The sequence below is a fragment of the Phaethon aethereus genome (genome assembly GCF_964289735.1).
Source record: "Phaethon aethereus genome assembly, chromosome: 5".
NCBI classification, from domain to species: domain Eukaryota; kingdom Metazoa; phylum Chordata; class Aves; order Phaethontiformes; family Phaethontidae; genus Phaethon; species Phaethon aethereus.
In genome coordinates this window covers 52,842,468-52,864,470 of record NC_138579.1, presented here as the reverse complement: position 1 = coordinate 52,864,470, position 22,003 = coordinate 52,842,468, and the positions used below count along the sequence as shown (strand labels likewise).

The following is a 22,003-nucleotide window of genomic DNA, read 5'->3' as shown; positions in this document are numbered from 1 at the left end:
CTTGGTTCCAGATATATATGGGAGAAAGGGAGGTTACCTTAGCATAGTTGTTTGAAGGAAGAAGTCTGAGAAGAAAAATAAAAAGTTAACTATAGATAATTAAGTAACTGAAGTGTTGATCCTGTTGGTGCCCTAATGTTTTGCCTTAACTTCTCATCTCTGGATAAACCCTGGGTCACAGGGCCCTCTCTGAAGGGGTACTTTGTATATAATACTACATGCTTACCTGGGTGAGCAGTCTTCAGACTTGTGACTTAGGGGTTCTGCCTAGTTAAAAAGAAAAAAAAAATCCAAATCTGAGTCAGACTTTCCTGCATGATAGTAGAAAAGTTCTCCTTTGTCTCTTTTCCCCTTGAAGCTGGGAACTCAAGGGATGTGCCACAGTGTGTGTCTTCAGGGAGAACGACAAACACTGCTATAGAAATAATACTGTGCTGGACTTCTTACATTTGTCTATAGCAAGAATTCTGTGGAACTGTGAACTCTTTCTTGATTCAGAAGGGAGTAAGAAACCTGAAATGCATGAGAAAAATTGAATGCTCAGTCAGATACTTTAAATTACTTCATCTGCCAGATGATAAAGCCTTTGAAATCTCTCTAGACTCCTCTAAAATAATCTTTTAGATCCTTGGTAGTTAGAAAGGGCTTAGACATAGCTCTGTGTGAGTTGTTGGCTTTTCCAGTGTGCATGATTGTTTACTGTTCGAACAGCAGTTTTCCTGACTCTTGTTTGACTATGTTTTTAATGTTTTGTGTTGTTAGAAAAAGAAATTATGTGAGCTTAAGTGCCCATGTTTTCCAAAATAAAAATTTGTCAGAGGATCTTGAGATGAGTAGAAGAGTGAAGTAATATAGAGCTGTGTACGAAAGACTAAATTAGAGTTTGAGGTGAACTTTTCTATCTTCTTGTGGTAGAAGAAATGCATAACTTACAGAAAGATTGCTGTTTCATGTTGGTGTCCTTTTAAGACTCTACTTGGGGCTCTAAGTGATAGTACAATCAAGCAAAGGTATCTTTTCTTAAAACTTGCATCAGTTCTGACCTTTAACTAAACATAAAATGAAGAATATTCTACAATATCAATTCATCTGGGCTGCCAAAGTTGGTCAGAGTAAAAGAGCGATGATCTTAGGCATGAAATATGTTGTTTAGTGGCATCTCTGCTTGTATCTGCTGTATTCTGTCTCTGCAGAAATATTCCAGTGTAGATAACAAATTCTTAATTTTCACTACTGATTGACGACTTTGCTTGATAGTGCCTCGAATTTTGTTTGATGGCTGGACTTACCAGGACTTCGAGAGTGTTTTTGGCAGTGAGGATGAGATAGAGGAGCTTTCCAAGAACATGGTTCTGCTAGCCAAGGTAAAAAGACTATTTGCTAATGCTTATAAAATAGTGTGAAGTGATACTTGATTCCGTTTGTAATGGGTGTTTTCTCATTTCCAGTAGTTCTGTATTTTACAAAATAAAATTCTGCTCAAAACAATAAGCAGGCAGGATTCTTAGTAGCGTGTCCTAGTACATATCCAGTTCCTGTAAATACGAAGTACAGCAATACTGAAGTGTGGTTAACTACAAGTCTGAAGTGAGACTACGTAAGTCTGATTGACATAACCTTGTTATCATTGGCAACTGCACTGGTGACTTTTGCCTGCTATAAATTGTGATTGATAAAACCTGTTCCAAACAGCTGACAGGCTGAACCTTACTGAGGCGGTAGCGGATACCTGATAAGCTTTTCATGGAGGTTGCCTAGTGAGCAGACTGCTTTCTTTTAAATATTTATTAAAAAAATAAATCTATTAAGCAGGGGCTAATCTCATTAGTGGTGTTTTTTGATAGGCAGAAAAAGGGTCATGGGTGTAATGAGTACTGTTTTCTGTGTTACAGGAGTACATTCAGGCTGGGTGTGCTAGAGCTAATGAGCCACTTTAATACCAAGAATAATACCAAGGTCTGATAAAACAGTTTCCTTAAAATGTTAAGAGGCTGGGGTGAGAAGAAGATTTCCTTTAAGGAATGGTTACTGTTTGCTAAGGTTTTCTGGGCAGCCCCCTAGCTGATGTCTTTAGAGCTATGTATGTGTAGGACTAGACAAGTTGCACCCAAAAGACATTCAACTTCAGTGGTTGATGCATGACAGCCTGCTTAATTACCATCAGAATAAGTTTTCTCACTTGCTACACGATGTCAAGAAATCTTAATGTCCTCTAGAGGAAGATGGATGTGGAGATAAACTGAATAGTTTCTTAAACTGATACATCAGTTTTAGGTCCTCAGTAACAGTTAGCTTCTTAAGGAAAGGGTACTCAAGTACAACACTATCCTTGATCACACTAAACATAAATTACCATAAGTGGGATTAATTGTGGGAGATGTTTGGAATCATGCCTATGCCAAATTAGCATTTACATCTTTAGACTCAAGAGCTCATGAGCTTTTTCCCAATATACATGTAAATGAGTGTCAAATTATTTGCTTAACAACTGTTTTTCATTAATGGCTGAATTTTCCCAGTCCAATACAGGTTTATCCTGTGAGAGTAGAAGTCATGGATAACTAATAGAGATTTTAGACTAGATATAAGGAAGAAATTTTTCACAGTGAGGGTGATGAAACACTGGAAGAGGTTGCCCAGAGAGGTGCTAGATGCCCCATCCCTGGCAGCATTCAAGGTCAGCGTGGACGGGGCTCTGGGCAACCTAGAGTTGATCTAGTTGAAGATGTCACTGCTCATTGCAGGGGAGTTGGACTAGATGACCTTCAAAGGTCCCTTCCAACCCAAACTATTTTATGATCTTATGATTTTCAACTTTTGCATGTTTGTTAAATAAAGTGTGCTGCTTCATGAAATGCTGCATTAAAGACAAAGCATGTTCAATCTGTAACAGTACAAGAAAAACTACAGAAATTGTGTGCTTTGATACTGAATTATCACCTCTGATACAAGCATAATGAATAAGCATGGAGATTAACTGTATATTGTCGATTCCCTTGACAGAATGAAAATTTTGATGGTTTTGTGGTTGAAGTTTGGAATCAGCTGGGAAATCAAAAGCAAACGTGAGTATAAATCTCTAGGATGCAATTCCTAGAAATTGGTTCCTTTAAAGCATCTTTTTACTTTGTCCATGTTGATTTGAATTTGTCGTTAGAAATAAATACACTTCATTCTAGGACAACTCGATTGTTCCAGTTATCTTATAATGAAGTAGAAGAGTCTACTCCACTCCACATGAGCTCAAAGATTACATAATAATCTTCATAGTGGACCTAGCAGACCAGATTAGCCTTTCATACTTGAGTTCTGCAAGATGTTACTGTTGTACAAGGGTGAAGAGGGCACCTCAACTGCACACTTACTCAGGTGGTGGCACTGGCTTTTATTATAACATTGATTGGTTTGGGTTGCTGGGTGAAGCTTGGAAGCGTGGGATGCTTTCGAGACCACCAGACTTGAGGTGATTAAGAAACCTTCCAAATCTTTATATAGAGATCTTTTAGACATACTGAAACTAAAACCAAAATCCCCATTCTGAAACAGATCTAGGGAGAAATTGGCTTCCAGTTCTTGCAAGCACAGTGTATTTTAAACTTTGGAGTAGTTGATCTACCTTTCGGTAGCTCTGCTATGAAGTTTCGGTGATCTGCCTTTATTGTAGCCACTAAAACTGAAGGACTTACCCATTTTAAGCTGTTTCCTGACATATTTGATCTCGGTACCGGGGAAGATCATGGAGCGGTTCATCTTGAGGGTGCTCACAGGGCATGTGCAGGACAACCAAGGGATCAGGCCCAGCCAGCATGGGTTCATGAAAGGCAGGTCCTGCTTGACCAACCTGATCTCCTTCTATGACCGGATGACCTGCCTAGTGGATGAGGGAAAGGCTGTGGATGTTGTCTACCTGGACTTTAGTAAAGCCTTTGACAGCGTCTCCCACAGCATTCTCCTGGAGAAACTGGTAGCTCGTGGCTTAAACAGGTGTACCCTTTGCTGGGTAAAGAACTGGCTGGGTGGCTGAGCTCAGAGAGTTGTGGTGAATGGCATTAAATCCAGCTGGTGGCCAGTTACAAGCGGTGTTCCCCAGGGCTCAGTTCTGGGGCTGGTCTTGTTCAATATCTTTATTGATGACCTGGATGAGGGGATTGAGTGCTCCCTCAGTAAGTTTGCAGATGACACCAAGTTGGGTGGGAGTGTTGATCTGCTGGAGGGCAGGAGGGCTCTGCAGAGGGATCTGGACAGGCTGGATCGATGGGCAGAGGCCAACTGTATGAGGTTTAACAAGGCCAAGTGCCAGGTCCTGCACTTGTGTCACAACAACCCCATGCAATGGTACAGGCTTGGGGAGGAGTGGCTGGAGAGCTTCCTGGCAGAAAAGGACTTGGGGGTGCTGATTGACAGCCAGCTGAATATGAGCCAGCAGTGTGCCCAGGTGAAGCCAAGAAGGCCAACAGCGTCCTGGCCTGTATCAGGAATAGTGTGGCCAGCAGGAGTAGGGAAGTGATTGTGCCCCTGTACTCGGCACTGGTGAGGCCGCACCTTGAATCCTGTGTTCAGTTTTGGGCCCCTCACTACCAGCAGGACGTTGAGGTGCTGGAGTGTGTCCAGAGAAGGGCAATGAAGCTGGTGAGGGGTCTGGAGCACAAGTCTTATGAGGAGCGGCTGAGGGAGCTGGGGTTGTTCAGTCTGGAGAAGAGGAGGCTGAGAGGAGACTTTATTGCTCTGTACAACTACCTGAAAGGGGGTTGTGGTGAGATGGGTGTTGGTCTTTTCTCCCAAGTAACTAGCAATAGGATGAGAGGAAATGGCCTCAAGTTGCACCAGGGAGGTTTAGATTGGGTATTAGGAAAAATGTCTTTACTGAGAGAGTGGTCAGGCACTGAAACAGGCTGCCCAGGGAGGTGGTAGAGTCACCATCTCTGGAAGTGTTCAAAAAAACGTGTGGACGTGGCACTTCAGGATATGGCTTAGGGGGCATGGTGATGTTGGGTTGATGGTTGGACTTGATCTTGAAGGTATTTTCCAACCTTACTGATTCTGTGATTCTGTGATATCTTAATCTTTTCCTTGAGCAAGAGCCTCTTGGCTGTCTTAACACCTTGGACAGAGTCAAGGTAAGGCAAACTCCAAACTGCAGCTTCAGGAGGTGAAGGCAGAATGTGTGGTGAAATGAATGATTCAGTGCAGCAATCTGAAGACTTTGTGTTATTTCCCTCAGGAGATTCAGGCATCCATTCCCTAAAGCACAGTATTGCTACCAGAACTCTCTTGCCTAAAATGTCTGGGAGCAAATAGCATAAAAGAAAGCTCCACAGAATGCAGACTTCATAATGGAAGACTTTTACCTTGCAAAAGTAGTTCCTTCAGGTTATTCTGTTTAGGGCAAATGTTACTGACTGATGGCATATAATAGTTACTTCTGGAACTGAGTGTGCTATTAACGGAGTCCTGCCTTTTCCCTATGAAAGCAACACTTGAGAACAAAGAATTGAAACTGCAGAATCTTTGTAGCCTTGTCAGTGACTCCACCACTTGCACTGGAACGTATAATCCTTAAGCTAGATGCTCTTGCTCATAATTAGGAATTTGACAGGTTGTTCCTAAGAGTTGATCTCTATACTGATCTTAATAAGACAGCCAACAAGGTGATTTAAGCAATTAGTACTGCCAGCTGGAAGTTTGGTGTAGTGGTCAGTTTATCTACTGCACTTAGTGTATTTCAGTAAAATCGATGCTTTTCCTGTTAGTTAACTTACACTAATGTAAGACAGACTGTATTACTGTAATTTTAAGACTCACAGAAGACCAATTTAAGTAGCATCAAAGTGCTGCAAATGACACACATGAATAAAGCATACTTTATCATTAGCTACAGGGTGAATTAATTTACTTGTGGCATGGTGAAAATATTACTCTTTGCCAGGAGTAATGCTCGTTCGAAACGGCATTGCTTGTCCTATTTTACGTAATAAGAACTGTCTGTACTAGAGGAGTTACTGCTGTGTAGTTGCTCTAGCCTTTAGTTATTTAGGTGTAGAAGCACCATTTACATATTCACTGGCTGTCTGTTATTGATAGACAGGAGTGGGTAGTATTTTCCATAACTTCAGAGAAGGAAAGGGTTATTCTTGGAGTAGAATGGCAACTGCCTCCTTTCCTCCTAGCCAGTAATGCTTGATCATATGTGGCCGCTTGTGAACAAGGCTTGAGGATTATCCCAACTGAAAATGTGAAAGATGATGTTTGGCAAAAAAAGTGAATAGAAACAGAAGTTATGAACTGCAGATTTTCTTCCTCTTTGAGACTTGGAGACTCTTGCCTCCTCAGAGACAAGCATTGCGAATAAGGCTAGTCTAGGCAGCAAGCTGAAGCTAGGCTTGTGTGTGGAGTAACAGTTGTTTTGAGAAAGTAGAAGCGTATCATTACATTAAAATTTTGTCTTATGATGCTTGCAAGTTAAATGCTCTTCATTTTGAGATTAAGTCAGTTTGTGTATTACTTGCTCTAAAACTAGATGGCTTGTGCCAGTGCCCCAGGGGTTCTCTATCAATGTTTTTTGGAGCGAACAGGTGCTTTGAACAGGTTTTGAAGGGGCAGAATTAAGTGAACTTAGCACCTTGGCAAGCCTGTATTTTTATTGCACATTGAGGGTTTGGGGATCTGTTAATTTCCTTTTGAATAGCAGAGCAGAGTTATTCTTGATAAATGACTAAGCATGGATCGTCTTTTGCTTTGCTTGTCCCTGCCAGAGAATTGGAGCAGCCCATGACCTCTGTAGCCCACAGAGTGGCAGTATTGTAACATGATTCATACATGATTGTCCTTGTCAGATTGTGTCTTTCTAAAGTGACAACCAGTATCAAAGCATGTTCTTAACCTTGGAAGGATGGGGGTCAGTTGACAGGTAGGTGGCAACACAGAAATGACCCCTCATCCTTCAGAGACGTGAAGTGTTCATAGAACAGCAAACGTGTATGCTCCATATAAAGCATTTGTATTTACTCTTAGGTTCATAGTGTAGTCTTTCCTGATTCAGATCCTTCAAGGTCAAACATCTGAAAGTAGCTTAACCTACTTCTAGGTAAATGAACAAAAGATCATAATGATGCTCTTAGGAACAGATAGTCTGCCTTCAAATTACTTTCAGAGCTATCTGACAATACAAGGAGACCTGCCTAGCTATTACAATTTATTCCTGTTATTTAGTGTGAACATGTTTTAGTTTAAAAAGAAAATAAAAAATCAGATTTTTTTTTTTCTGAAGTACAAGGAATAGTCTCGCATAAGCTGTTAGCAGCAGGTTATTGAGTCTCAACACAGGTCCATAAAAATACCTGAGGATATGCTGCAGCTGCCAGCTTGCCTTATGAAGTGACAGAGTGGTGGTGTGGATCTAAGTAAAAAATATTTCACTTAAAATCATTATGATTTTCATTTTTCAAAACGTAAAGTAAGTAGATACCTAGTTATTAAATTAATAAATAATAAAATGGCACTAAATTATTCTAGTGCGTCCTTTTTGTATATCTGTGTTGAGAGCAAAGCTGTGGAAATTATTCCTGTTATTTTTTTAATAGTGTTATGGAAAAGATCCATGATCCTGTCTAGTGCACTACTGTAGTGGTGCGGGAACACTTAATATAGCACAGGTTTCTTTATCACACTTAAAATGACTAGAGTGAGATTTGCTTATGGAACGTTTGTGCTTGGTATGGTGTTTCAGCTATGAAATCAGCATCCACTCTCTAAAGACAATATGCAGTGATACTTTTAAGCAGAGTGCATTAATATTTCTTGAGGCGGGTGAGTTTGCAAAAGAATCTGAAAACCTGCAATTTAGCATCCTCACTCACTAATAAATTGGGTTATAATTTAAGCACTACTTCACATATCAGAAAGCTGGATTGATTGCAGCTGAAGCTCTCTTCTCAGTAGACCTCAGATGAGCAAGTGTCCCCATGAGATACCTTTATTGAATACCTGAACATGAATTTTGGTTGGATTAAAGAATATGTCATGACAACATGCTCTCCCCATTATATTCATGTTGGGGCTTGAAACACTGAATTGTCTAAAGACCTTGTGACAATTTAATTTTGTAAGTATCTCCATATAACAGGGTAACAGTGTTAGCTCTGTGCAAAGCTTCTGTAACCCATAAATACTGTGACCAGCCTCTTAAAGAACCTGTGATCACTGAGCATTTTTGAAATGAGGCAAATTGAGAAACTTCTCTGGCAGCCCACAAAGGGAAAGATGCAAAACGTTTCTAGAAAATCTTGATTTTTTTGAGGTACTCACTTCAACATTGGAAACTAACGAAAATTCATCCTGCAAGGCCTGAGGAGTTATCTAGTAAATCTTCAGTTTCCTGTTTATCCTAGCTGGCATTACAGATGAGGTTGAATGTTGCTAAGAAATTACGTTGCTGGCATCCACTAAGACATGAAATTCTGTGGTTTCAGGCTTACCATGTATCTTCTGTTTTACATCTTCTTAAGCGGAACTAACTTAATCTGGGTTTGTTTGTTTTTAAGAACAAAAAATTTTCTAATCATTCTGGTATGGGGTTAGAGTTGCTCTGTAATGCTCAGCAGACTAGTGTCTTAAATTATATCAACACTTTGTGCTGCTTTCTGCTTTCTTTTGCATATTCATTTAAATGTTGATTTTACCAACAGTATAAATTTTATATAAGAGAATTATGTGCCTAAATGTAGCTGCCTGGTTTCATGTTAAATATCCTAAGCAGCCTGGTCTCTGGCTGTTCTGCCTTGAGTCTTACACAGCAATCCTGTATGCCTGCTTTGTATAACGTTGGGTGTATAAAATGGCATTAGGTTCTTAGATTTAGATGCCAAAATACCACCTGTTCTATCTGAAGAATATGAATTGTCTTGATATATGTGTGTGTGGACCTAAGTTTTAAGGGGGTTATACTGACCAGTTTAGGCTTCTGTAGATGTTTAATAGAGATACTTCAAAGTACCCTTTATAGTACTGGTACCTACTTCTTTCCTGTGATTTCTGGGAATAGAATTATTGATGTACAAATCACAATGAGGTCAAATGTAATGTAAGATGAAAGACTGCATCTGATGCTGCCTCCTCTGATGCTGGCAGTCATTGCACAGTGAAAAAGTATTCAGCTTCCCATCTTTTCTTCTAGTGCATAGGAAATTAGCCTCCTAACAAAAATCTAAGTCAGCCAATATCCTATGCAGGTGATACCTCAATTCTAATGTGTTTTGCTGCTTCTTATACTTTAAACCTCCTTCTTAATTAAATAACTATCTTATCTCAAACTGTTTTGACTGAATTTGCAGTAAAATATTCCAAGTTATTCATCCTGTGGTATTTAAGTTCAGAAATGTACATGGCAGAAATATTGAGGTAACTGAGCAAGCAAAGGTCCTCCTAGTTATTTAGTAAATAGCTAGACAGGATGATGTCTTTCTTGCAAAGCAAATCTCACTTGTGGGTTTATTGTGTGTTTTTTTTCTCCAGAGACCTGGGTCATGTTGTGAAAAAGGCATGAATGTACCCATCAAAATCTTGCAGCATACGTAAAAGTGCACACAATATTCTGATGAGTCTAGCATTAGCTGACAGATGGCACTGCCATCACACAGAATCAATCTGAAAATATGATATTTTTTTTTTTTTGCCACCACATGCTGCAGGCCCTTGGTATCTTGCAGAAGATGACCTTCAGACATCTTATTAATGTTGCTAGGAGTATAGGAGCAAAAAGCTCTTCTGGCAGTTCTATCCTTCATGTTAGTCCCTGAAAAATTAATCTATTAATCAAAGATTTGCCATAATTCACTCCAGTTTCTTGGTATTAACTAGGCAATGAAATGGCACAAAAGGGCAATTTCTTCTTGAAGTAGACAGCTTTATTCTGTCCAATTTTCTTGACAAGGCATAAATTTTAGGGAGTATTGACTACCAACTTGTGCAAAAATGTGGCTGAAGTTGGAAAGTTGCAGAGTTCTGAAGAGACACGTAACTGAAGGGAAGGATATAACAGCCCTGTGTGTCTTCTGAAAGGCTTTTCAAATACTCCTACAGCCCACTCTTGTGCACTGAAGTAAACTTTACTACAAGGTGTCCCAGCAAAGTCTTTTTGCTGGGTTAAAAACTGGCTGGATGGCTGAGCCAAAAGAGTTGTGGTGAATGGAGTTAAATCCAGTTGGCAGCTGGTCACAAGTGGAGTTCCTCAGGGTTCAGTATTGGGGCCAGTTCTATTTAATACCTTTATCAGTGATAGGGACAGAGGGATCCTGCACTTGGGTCACAACAAAGCCATGCAACGCTACAGGCTTGGGGAAGAGTGACTGGAAAGATGCCCATCAGAAAAGGGCCTAAAGGTGTTGGTCAACAGCCAGCTGAGTATGAGCCAGCAGTGTGCTCAGGTGGCCAAGAAGGCCAGCAGCATCCTGGCCTGTATCAGAAATAGTGTGGCCAGCAGGAGTAGGGAAGTGATTGTGCCCCTGTACTTGGCACTGGTGAGGCCACACCTTAAATACTGTGTACAGTTTTGGGCCTCTCACTACAAGAAGGACATTGAGGTGCTGGAGTGTGTCCAGAGAAGGGCAACGAAGCTGGTGAGGGGTCTGGAGAACAAGTCCTGTGAGGAGCGGCTGAGGGAACTGGGATGGTTTAGCCTGGGGAAAAGGAGGCTGAGGAGAGACCTTATTGTCTCTCTACAACTACCTGGAAGGAGGTTGTGGTGAGGCGGGTGTCGGTCTCTCTTCCCAATTAACAAGTGGTAGAATGAGAGGAAATGGCCTCAAGTTGCGCCAGAGGAGGTTTAGATTGGATATTGGGAGAAATTTCTTCACTGAAAGGGTTGTCAAGCACTGGAACAGGCAGCCCAGGGAAGTGGTTGCGTCACCATCTTCATACCAATGGAAGTATTTAGAAGATGTATAGATGTGGCTCTTAGGGACATGCTTTAGTGGTGGACTTGGCAGTGCTAGGTTAATGGTGGGGTATGATGATCTTAAAGGTCTTTTCCAACCTAAAGAATTCTGTGATTCCATGATAAGCATAATAGACCAGCAATGCTGGAAAAAGGGAGTTCTGAAAAAATGAGCTTCTCTCAAAAGCTGATGATGAAAATTTGGAGGTCTGAATACTTTATGGGGGACAAGATACTTTGAAATCATGAACACTTGGAAAATTGACCCACCAAATGGAAGACCTGAAATAGTAGGAATGAAGTATACCTTAATTAGCTCAAGACAGAGTCTTAAAGCTGCCATGTTTTAGTAGCTACTCTGAAGTTAAATTTGACAATGGTGAAGTCTCTGGTAAATATTTAATGAAACCTTTTCAGGAAGACTGATTCTATTCCTACTTTCCTGCACCTCATTATAATCTTTAAAATGTCAGTAGCTTTTCTTTCAAAATTACCAGTGGTAATATGGGAGAATATTGTGTTTAAACACTGGAAAGCACTGTTGAGACACAATAAAGTTTGAATTTATAGCACACAATAAATGAGCATTCTGTTATTGCTGTTTGGGGGGAGGTGAAGAGTGCACGTTTGATTTACATAATCTGTCTTGGCTGACAGATGGAAGTGAGCCCAAATTAAGTCTTTAACCATTAATCCTGTCCAATTTGCTAGAAAGTTTTCAGGGCCCAGAGACCTGACTTGTCATATTAGTGAGTAGATGTTAATCTGGGTTTCTTGAGCAAGAATCTGCAGTTGTCCAGCTACCCTTTTTCTCCCTGACCTCCTTCAAGTTTAAGCTAATTATTTTTTTGACAGAGCTATACTGTTTGGATTTAGTGGCGGGAGGAGAGGAAGTGGCTGATTTGATGGAGACTGTTTTTAGTTGGAGTCCTGTCTGCTAGCTACAAAATAAAACCGGCAATCCACACTGCACTCCTGCCCCTTTATCAGGCCATAAATCTCTGTCCTCTGTTCACAGTTGTAGGTTGTGGTTCTATAATGTATGCCCTTCTAGTTTGAAAATACAACTCCTTTTGTGCAGTCACTATTTTTGTGGGCGTGTCACTGCTTTTGTGGATACATTTTTACCTCTGCAAGCTAACCACCAGTGTCTGACATTGCCAAGGAAGGGGGAAACCTTGAATTTAGTATTCACTTTAATTTTTATTTTTTTCTCAGCATCTGGTTCTAAATAATCCTAACTGCTTTTCTTCATATGCTTCAAAGCATTGCTATGTGGATAGCAAAAGTTTAGGAGCTGAGGCAAATATGTGAAGAGGCAGAGTGGGAGTGAGGGTGTTAGCCTTGTTTCTAAATGAAAAAGAGGTTATCTTGCTCTGCTCCTATGTTAGATTCTTTTGTCCTATTCTGCCCCTTCTTCTATCCCCTCACCTTCTAAATAATTAAATTTAAAGTCAGAAAATGTTTTGCATGGTGTAGAGGTTTCAAAGTTCCTACAGCTAACAAAGGCAGCCAGGCAGAGAGATCCCTGCTGATGAACAGTGTAGAATAATCTCAATGCCAGAGTAATTGATTCTTTGGTCAAATTTATCTTATATGTAGTATCTCTGACATCTAATAAAGAGTGTGCTCATACTGCAGTTTGGACATAATTAGTTAAAAAGGTCACTTAGCCATGAGACATAAATCAGTGGGAAAGAAGGCTTAACTAGTTTTAATACTTATTATAGTTTTTGGTAAGATTATGTCATGTGGGAGCCGCAATGTGTATGCTGGAGTCAATAAATGTCTGTTTAGTGTTGTAATTTTTAATGCGTTCCTATGGAAAAGGATTTTTCTTTGATATAATATGCTATAACTGATTTGTCTGAATAGTGATGCTCTTAATGTGAAATGCATGTGAAAAGAACATGGGAGAGAAAGCTGTTACTCTCCCAGAGCAAGAATGGTACAAGTACATGCTGCAGACAGACCAAAAGCTGATTCCTGTAATCTCATGTCTCCCCTGGAAGAGAAATATATGTGTCAGTGTGACAGTTCATTGTCAAGACCCATTCAGCACAGCCAGCTCTCAGATTGTAAGCATAAAATACTGATGGCATTGGGAAAGTGATAAAACTTGCTTTGTTTGCCAGGATTTTGAGAGTAATGGATTTTGTAGCATCCTTAGAAAGTTTTCATCAGTCACCAAACTATTTCAGAGAAAATGAAAATACTTGGTTAGCTTTGGATAGTATCTACATTATGCAAGTAAAGCATCATTACTGTGATGGAAAATTATATTGGAAGATCAATGATTTCATAAGAATATCTCGAGGATGATATTGCCTTGAAAGGCATGACAGTAGCAAAAGTTTTTCTTGAGAGCTCAGGTCTAATCCAGTTTAAGTGGAGCAAACAACTTGGATGATCACTTATGTATATCCTGCCTTTCCTGCCTTAGCACTTCTAGCCTACTGGAATGGGTTGTGAAGTTGCTTTCTACCCATTTCAGGTTTAAGCATAGTTCTTAACATGAATTCTGTGCTAATATAATCTGTCTGTGGATCACCCTGCCAGTGGGTAAATATGAAAGTTGACTTTGTTCTGAAAAATCAAATGACTTAAGGTACACAGAAGGGCCATATTTATAGTGCAAATTGAAGGTAATATTGAACTCCTCATAAGATAACAATAGCCATTAAACTTTTTTGTTTCCACAGTCTCTCTCTGAAGGATTTTGTATTAACATCACCCTTCAAGTCAGGAAGATTAAAAGCTTACATGAGAACTTTGGAGTTTATTTTCCTGTTAAAATGTTTAGAATATGGATATGAAAATCGGCTTTTGTGGAAGTCTTTAAATGTTGTATTTGGAAGGTGATACTTCCAGATATGACATTGTCAAACATTTCTTCTGTAGCTATACAGTAATGTATTGAGAAACAAAAGGATTATTTATACAGAAAAAAACCAGCAGCTGAAGTGTTTCTAAATACAGGTCTTGGAAATATCCCTTGAAGATTACATGTTTTGCTGAGAAAGCATCTTTACAAATTTTCTGACCTCATGTGTAGTAATACTGTGGTAACTTGAATCTATTAAACAGCTGCTTGTTTCAGAACAGTGTTTGATTCTTCTATTGATGTAATTCTTTTTACTGAATATGACCTCAAGAGGTCACCTGCTCTGATAAGGTATGCTGGTTTTACATGTTAACAATGCGTAGTTAGATGAAAATAAAATTAGGAAACATTTTAGCCCAAGATGATCACCAGTTCAAATGAAACTAAGACTGTCTCCAGCAGTTCAGTGTTCGTAGTCCTGGAAGAGGGTAAACCTCTGATCAGTCTTCCTGATTCTATGGTCATTCACTACAAACTGTGTTTGGCTCTCTTGCCAGCTGCATCTTTTCAGTTATTTCTACTGTTACTTGTTAACTTGCTCTTCCTAAGATATAGCACCAGTTTTACTGCCTTTCCCTCTAACAATATATTTATATTTCAGGGAGTTGGTTCACTTGCTCATTCACCTTTCTGAAGCTCTGCGTGAAGCACAACTTAAACTTATACTGGTCATCCCTCCTGCAGTTGCAGCAGGGTGAGTATTCCTATTTAGATGGTAGGTTCCAGATGAGAAATACTTTCTTGTCTGATTACAATAAATTCAAAGCTTTGTTCATAGCTATGGAGCTTAAATGAATAAGAAATTATTTTAATTTGATTGGTAGTCCTGTCTTCATGTGTGTTGCACTGAATAGTCTTAGTAACTATGTGCATTCATATACACCTCTTAACTTTTGATGTCAAAATAACTTGCAGCAGGACCTCCTAGTGTGGTGTTAACCCAAAATTTCTGGTAAGAATTTCCAGGGGAGCAATAACAGAAATAGCAGTTGTGGAACTTAATGACTTTTTGCCAAGGAGGAAAAAGGGTGTCTGTTATAAAGGTAGCATATAAAAGAACTTTCTGAGCCTCTGGGCACAGTTTCAGCTGTGATAGCTAATACTTACTCTTTCAGTAAGAAAAAGAGGGTTACAGGAAGGACTTACAACAGGGCTGTGGGGTTTTAAAATTATTTATTTTGACTTGATAGCTGATATGTATAGAAAATGCATTTAGCAAGAGGCTAATATTTAAAATTGTTAATGATTCTGTTTATTTGTGCAATGATTTGAATCTGACGAAAGTACCAGTTAATACGCTCTTCTGGCTCAACAGCAGTAAGCAGTTCTTATCTTTCAGTATTTATAGCAGAGAGATACTCACTTCCTAAGGCTATATTTGTTGAAAAAACAAAACCCATGTAGAAAATAAGAATGTAATTTCATTATATGTGGAAGGACTTTGAATAGTCTTTAAGTTTTTACATTTTTAGGAAAAGATTCTGCATTGTCTTTAGTTCATATATGGTAAAACTGAAAAATCACAGTTTTACTATATGTCTAGTCTTTTTCTGGAAAGAAAATGTCACGCCAGTGTTTTGGTATTTCAGGGAGATTGTGTCTAGTCCTTCAGGGTTTTGTATGATCAAACAGTTATTACATCCATGTGAGAGTGAGCACACAGAACTGAAGACAAAGGTGGAAGGTGATTTAGAATACCAGCAGAGTGATGTGACTTCATTATTGTCATTTCAGTTTAAATGTGGGCTATGCCAATGCTATACAGCTTTATTAGCAAGAGTTTTGCCAATATCCATCTGCCATTTGGTAGCATTTGTTCACATTTGGATGCCCTTCCAGCTCAAAAGATGCATGGTATCCTTTCATCGTGAGCATAGCTATCTGTTGTGCTATGTTGTAGAAAAGTGGTTATGGTATACAATAGCGCTACAAGGATATATAAGGAATATGTCGTGCCTTTCAGAGAATTGTGGTAATAAGGTTTATCTTATCCCCCAAACTACCAGGTTCTAAATCTCTGTATTCCACTTTCCGCCTGCTTTGCTTCTCAAAGATAATCAGTGTCCCAGTAACACTGTGGGTAGGTCGAATGTTAAGGTTATGTGTGTGTCATGGGCAATGACCTTTTACTGTCAGAGTGAGAAACTCCAAATCCCTATTAGTTGTTTTTAAGAGGTTTGATGGGGGCCTCTTGTCATATAGGACTGCAGAATAATGAAGCATAACCTGTTGTAGAGGATTACATACACAAAACAGTCTTCATGAAGTAATTGAATATGTTGCAGTGGGTTCTGCTAACTGCAGTATAGGTGACAGATGAGACACGTGTGCTAATCCTATGTCATGCTTATTCCTTATCTCTGAATTTTACTTCATGGCTTAGGTACCTCCTCCCGGTTATGCAGGTATTTTTGGCTTCCTGGGCTTGACTTGCTTATAATGATAACTGGGGAAGACTTGTAATATTTGCATAGTCAGCAATGCAAGGTTATTTTTTTTTTTCCAAGTTTCCTTTTTTCTTCAAGCTGTTCAGCAGCCTTATACCTCCACATGAAAATTCAGTAATCTAAGTAAATCTTAAATAGAGAGCCATTATTAGGTATTTTTCAGATGAGAGCTAGTAGACAGCTAATGAAAAATATGACAATGTCTTATTTTTCTCACCTTGCGTTATAGAACAGTATGGACAGGCTCACAGCCACTACAGTTTATGACAGTTTAACAGTACAGTTTCAGGATGGTGTTGTACAACCTCCTAAATTTCTTGTAGACTGTCACAGTCTTTCAGTATACATTCATTTTCAATTTGCCAAAAAGGCTGACAAAATGGAATGCCTGAGCAGGCTTGTAAAGGTCTCTTCTGCAGCTGGATTTTTCTCTGCAATGGTCTCAAGTTTTTATTGAGTTTTGTGGTGAGGCCCAATAGCACAAGGGGGAAACAAAGCATTTCTGCCTACAGATATCTGCGCAGAGCTTAAATGCTGCCTGCTGAAAAGATTCAGGGACCTTGTAGTAGGTGACTAAAAACTTGTCAATGTGCTGAGGTCTCTAATGCCTGCATTATAACTGTGAAGTCACGTCTTCTGTAGGTTAGTGATGTAATCTTGTCCAAACCAATTCCTGAATATAGGATATGTACTTTCTACCATCTTAAGACTGTAAGTCCAGAATAATATCTACTTGTAATTTTGTTCTTCAATAGCTGCATGAAATCTGATTGCAGTTTATTTTCTGTAAAACTATGTACTTCAAGATGGTTTTTGCTGCTTTATATTTTCCTCTATTGCATGGTGTAAGCGTTTTATATCCTTAAAATGAAGTAGCTAGTTCAATGCAAAAATCCCTTTGCTTCTGTATGTAGCCAGCCACCAAATTTTGATAGGCAGAGAGGGAGAAGCAATGTGTTGAAGACTATGGCAAAAGCAAACAAAATTAATTCGATGTAAGTTGGTAGAGACGACAGTCCTGTAAAAATAATACCTGTGCAGACCCCTTTTCTTTAGAGACTGAAGGGCTCTGACAGCCTAGCTGCATTTTGAGGAGATTCCTTCCTATCACTCAAGGTTCTTTCTTTCTACCTCAGTTCTGGTGGTTTTTGCATCATGTTTTGTGAGACACTTTATTCATAAAACAGTACGTTTCTAGTGCATTATGGCATTAAGAGAGTAGATCAAAGTCTCAGGACGACACTAGACTTAAGGCTGTTTTTTCTTTTTCTCATGGTGTGGCTTGTTCCCTTTTCCTGCCTGTGCTCTGTATTTTCCATGGTCTTCCCATGTCAGAATACACACACTATAATCCTGAGGCACTTGGCATGCTGCTACACTCCAAATCTTGTAATCCACAAAAAGGAATGTGTTACATAAATGGTGTCAAGAATTTTTTGTTCATCCACTTAATGTTTTAATGGTCTGAGAGTCCAAATTATCTAGTTAATAGAGAAAACCCTCATTAACAGCTAAAATTGTTCCCAATTTCTACCCCTTTTTCTATGGTGTTATGCCCAGACTTCTACTGTTCCTGTGGATCCTGAGACTGACACTCAGTATTCCTTGAGCAGAAAGATGAGTCATCAGGTCTTTCTCAGGAGCAATGTGATATTCATGCTGGAGGTTTCTTCTTTGCCAGCCTTGAGGTTTCTTTGCCAGCGTTGGGTTTCACAATCTGCTTCCTCTTCATTGGCTGTCAGCTGAAGTTTGAAGTTTGTGCAAAACTCCTCAGGTTGGTCAGACCTTTTCTGTATGTGGTATTCTCAGGCTACTGCACAGGGAATAAAGTGCCAAGTAGTCACTTGACTGTCACACAATTATTTCAAAGAAAGTTCAGGCCCTAAGATGCAGAGGATTTTAAAAAGGAGGAAGCTTTTAATCAGCACTGTTTCTCAGGATGAGGCATCACATATGTTGCAAGTAATCAGAGCTACGGGGCAGGTATGTTGTTCCTTACTGTCATGGATGTCTTTGCATGGCTGTTGAGAACCACTTTTGTGGCTGGTAATACTTGAGTCTTAGGAAGCGAGCTTTCTCTGTCAAGAGAAGGTTGAGAGTCATTGCCATTTGCTTCAGAATATAAATGCTCAGGAGCTTCTTCTGATGCATGGGTGGCTTTGCTGGTAAAACTATCTACTATAGGGAAGGTTCTAGGAACTGAACTGCACTTTTGGCTATTGCCTTCTGAAATCCTAGTATGGCTCCCTGTAAGCCAAAGTGTTATATGCCTTGTTGTATTAACCCATTGCACCACAGAGCAATAACTGCAATACTTCTTTAAAAATAAAGACATGGGAACTAAGTCCTTAAAAATCTATTTGTGGCTCATGAGATAATCTTTGCAACATTCACAGGCCATTAATACTCTCATTTCTTGCAGATTTCTCTGGAAAATTGTGGGCTGGTATGCCTTTGTGTCACATGGATGTTCAATGATGATAAATACTTTGAGATTCTTGTGCTTTGGTTAAGTCAAAAATAATGAGAAATTACTGTGTCTTCTCTCCTGTCTGTCATTTATTCCAGTCTTTCATGCTGCCCTCTTATGATCTACAACTCATCCCAATTGGCAGTTCCTTTTTAAAGGAATTTTATGTTGCTGTTAATTGTAGTCTGTTACAGATAAAGCAAAGGAGAACACTTTAAAACATTTTTCTAAAATGCTTTCAGTCACTTCACCACGCAGATGCTTTTAAAATGCTAATGCATGCTCTGGTAGAATTTAAGTAATTGCTGTAAACAGTGTTCACATTAAAGTGCATTTGGCCCTTTTGGCAGTAGGGAGAATGTGGACACTAGTACAAACCATAAGATTCCTGTTCATCATGTTGCCTATTGACATTACCAGATTCAGTCTCCTAGCCAGAGGGACCTAAATCTGTTTTGTTTATATACAGTCACAGGGGGCTGTACAATCTAGTTTTAGTAAATCCTGAAACAAGAGTTGAAGCCACTATAAGCCCTCTGGATTCTTAAATACACTTTGCCTTGGCCAGTATTTGCTTTGTTATGGTAACTGTATCTTTCAGGACTACTTTGCAGTCAAACACCACACTGATGATTGGACCTTGTGTTGTCATTGTCATTGCCCCTCCTGCTGCTGTCCTGCCTATTGACAGGATAGTGGGTTCACAGTTCCAAAACCTTTCTGAACTGGCATTTAGAGGTGCCCTGTTAGAGCAGGGAAGAGCTGTCTCTCTAAAGTGCAATTTTTAACCCGAAATACATATTACATGCCTGTCCCTAAATGGCCTTATTTGTAGAGGAGTAGTGAAGTATTCCTGTTTTCTGGCTGTGGGAAATGACATCTGTATTTTATGTGAAAGAATCTGAAAGTCTTATTTCTCTAAACCAATTATTTTGTTTGTGCATTCCAAAGGTTTCTAGGATTTATTAATAAACCTTTATTGCCCAGGAGAATGCATTAGCCACACTCTTTTCAATTAATACAGTTATAGAAGACATCTGTCTGTCTTCCATGTATGTCTTCCTATTGCATTAACTAGAAAAAACACTTCAACTTCTTGAGTAAATAGGTAGCTGAAAGTATGTTCATCAGTTACAGAAACATCCTAAAACTTTCACGATGTGTGCTTTAAAGCTTAGAAGTCTGTTGGATTTAATGATATCAATAAGCAGAACCCTGAAATAGTCTTTCTGCCTTACTTGACTTTTTAGATAGTGGCTGTACTTGAAAATTGTTGATTTATAGGATAACAAGGCTTCAATCGAAAATTGCTTCCCATTGTGTATTAAATATCTCGTGTCTTGAAACTCACTTTGGGTTTTAACACTTATACAGGGTTGAAAGTGTGCTTTAATGCATCTTGTATTCTTTATTTGTTGGAATCACTGTGGACTGTTAATCAAAAATACAGCCAAAGGCATGGAAATAAGTACCATCAAGAATCAAATAATACTTTAGAATTCAGCAGCTGGCAAAAGACTGATAACTGAGACATGAGCTGTGTGTGGAATACCCTAACCAGCTGGGATGCTAGGAGCTGAAACATTGTAACTTTTGTGTTCTACCCTGATTAAGCTTTAAAGAGAGACCATAGTTAAACGTAAGCAGTTTATCTGGGAATTTGTAATTTAGACTTCTCATATGCATTAAGATCAAAGCAGTCTGGCAGCAAATGCTATCTGAAAGGAGACATTTTTAGGAGCTAAAAATACTGGTTTGCATAGGGAAAACGTCTGGAAAATGCAACATTGCACATGAGATCAAGTGCATGATGCAGGAAGGAAACATATTGAGTCATCTGTTTAACTTCATGAATTCAGCTTTTGCAAACAAAAACGAAGCGAGACTGATCCTCTAGCTGAAGCTTGCTTTCATAACTGAAGGATCTGGTGAAGCCTTTGGTTTTTGGTTTGCTTGTTCTGTGCTAAAAAAAAAAAAACTTCACTTGAAAAAAAGTTTTTTGTTGTTTTTTTTTTTAAATCCAGACATTTAATATGTTCTTTTGCTGTATTTTTATGTATCTGTTTACAGCATTGTCCAGAGACAGTTGCACTGGTATAATCAAGGGGTAGGAATGTATGTGGAGGTTGATCAGGAGGCAGGAATCTCTTTTAGCAAGCTTTTCTGTCACAGAGAATGTATGTAGACCTGCCACGGTGGCAAACATGGATTGAGATCATTAGTATGTCCATCTACCTGATGTCCAGGAATTGCATGATTTTCCTGCATAAGTGGTTTGCAAGAGAGAGGAACAGCAGGAGCCAGAAGCTATGTTCTAAAAAGTGTGTGTGTTATACTGTGACTCTGCTTTGGGATGGGAGACTTGTGGTTGCGTATGTCTGAAGAGAGGTGCTAGGATTGCTGTGTTACGTAAATGGTTGCTAGAGCAGATGATTTGCTCCAGACTTCCAGTCTATCTTTCAACAGATTGTCTCAAAATGTTAATGTTCCTGCTTTTAACATGCATGGATATGGATGCATGTATAAACTATATGAGCACCATTTCTAAAATGGCAATGGGTAGCCAGGCATATTCTGCCCATTGGTAACAGTGGGTAGCTCCATTTTGTGCTGACTAATCCTGGGCTTCATTAAATTCCTGACTTAAATATGTGTATTTCAGTGATTATTGTACTGCAGAAATTATACTGGTGAAAGCAGTGGGGATGTTTTTATACTGATATAACAAGCCTCTTTCCAAATAGGATAGCTGTGCTGGAGTGAACTACCTTTATGCCTAAATACACTGTTGGGAGTGGGGAGGCAAATGGGATTTGAAATTTGATTGCACCTGTTCCCTTAAGTCTGTAAATCACAGAGATTGAGTTGGTTATTTTATTTGTTTCTCTATACTTAACATGCTTCATAATATGTTAGGGATGCTTTTTCAAAGGCAAAAAGTGAGGCTTTGAATTTGAGTAATAATTCTTTCCTGTCTGGAAGTAAATTTAATTTAATCTAACTAGATTATTACATATTTTGTCCAGGTTCAGCAACCTTTTTATCCCTGGTGTTTCCCAGTTACTGTGAAGAAAACAATGAGTAAAGAAAATTCTTAAGTTTATTTAGATAAACTGTCATTGGAGGGAGCATCAGTAATACTGCTGTTTCTTGCTGTCCTGAGAAAGAGCAAAGTCAGACAAAAAGCTCTCAGGAGGATAGGATGTTGTCTTCACAGGGATTCTGAATCTAGCCAGGGTTGCATAACCATGGCCTTTCTGGCATTTGTAGTT

At 39.2% G+C, this 22,003-nt stretch overlaps 1 protein-coding gene across 1 annotated transcript in view; it reads left to right on the top strand.

The window, feature by feature from the left end:
* Positions 1–22,003, top strand: part of CHID1 (chitinase domain containing 1) — a 135,055-nt gene that overhangs the window by 3,849 nt on the left and 109,203 nt on the right. Inside the window, exons 5-7 of the mRNA XM_082000679.1 lie at positions 1,258–1,364; positions 3,004–3,065; positions 14,416–14,508. Of these exons, the coding sequence (XP_081856805.1) occupies positions 1,258–1,364; positions 3,004–3,065; positions 14,416–14,508 (262 nt within the window). The remainder of the gene's footprint in view (positions 1–1,257; positions 1,365–3,003; positions 3,066–14,415; positions 14,509–22,003) is intronic.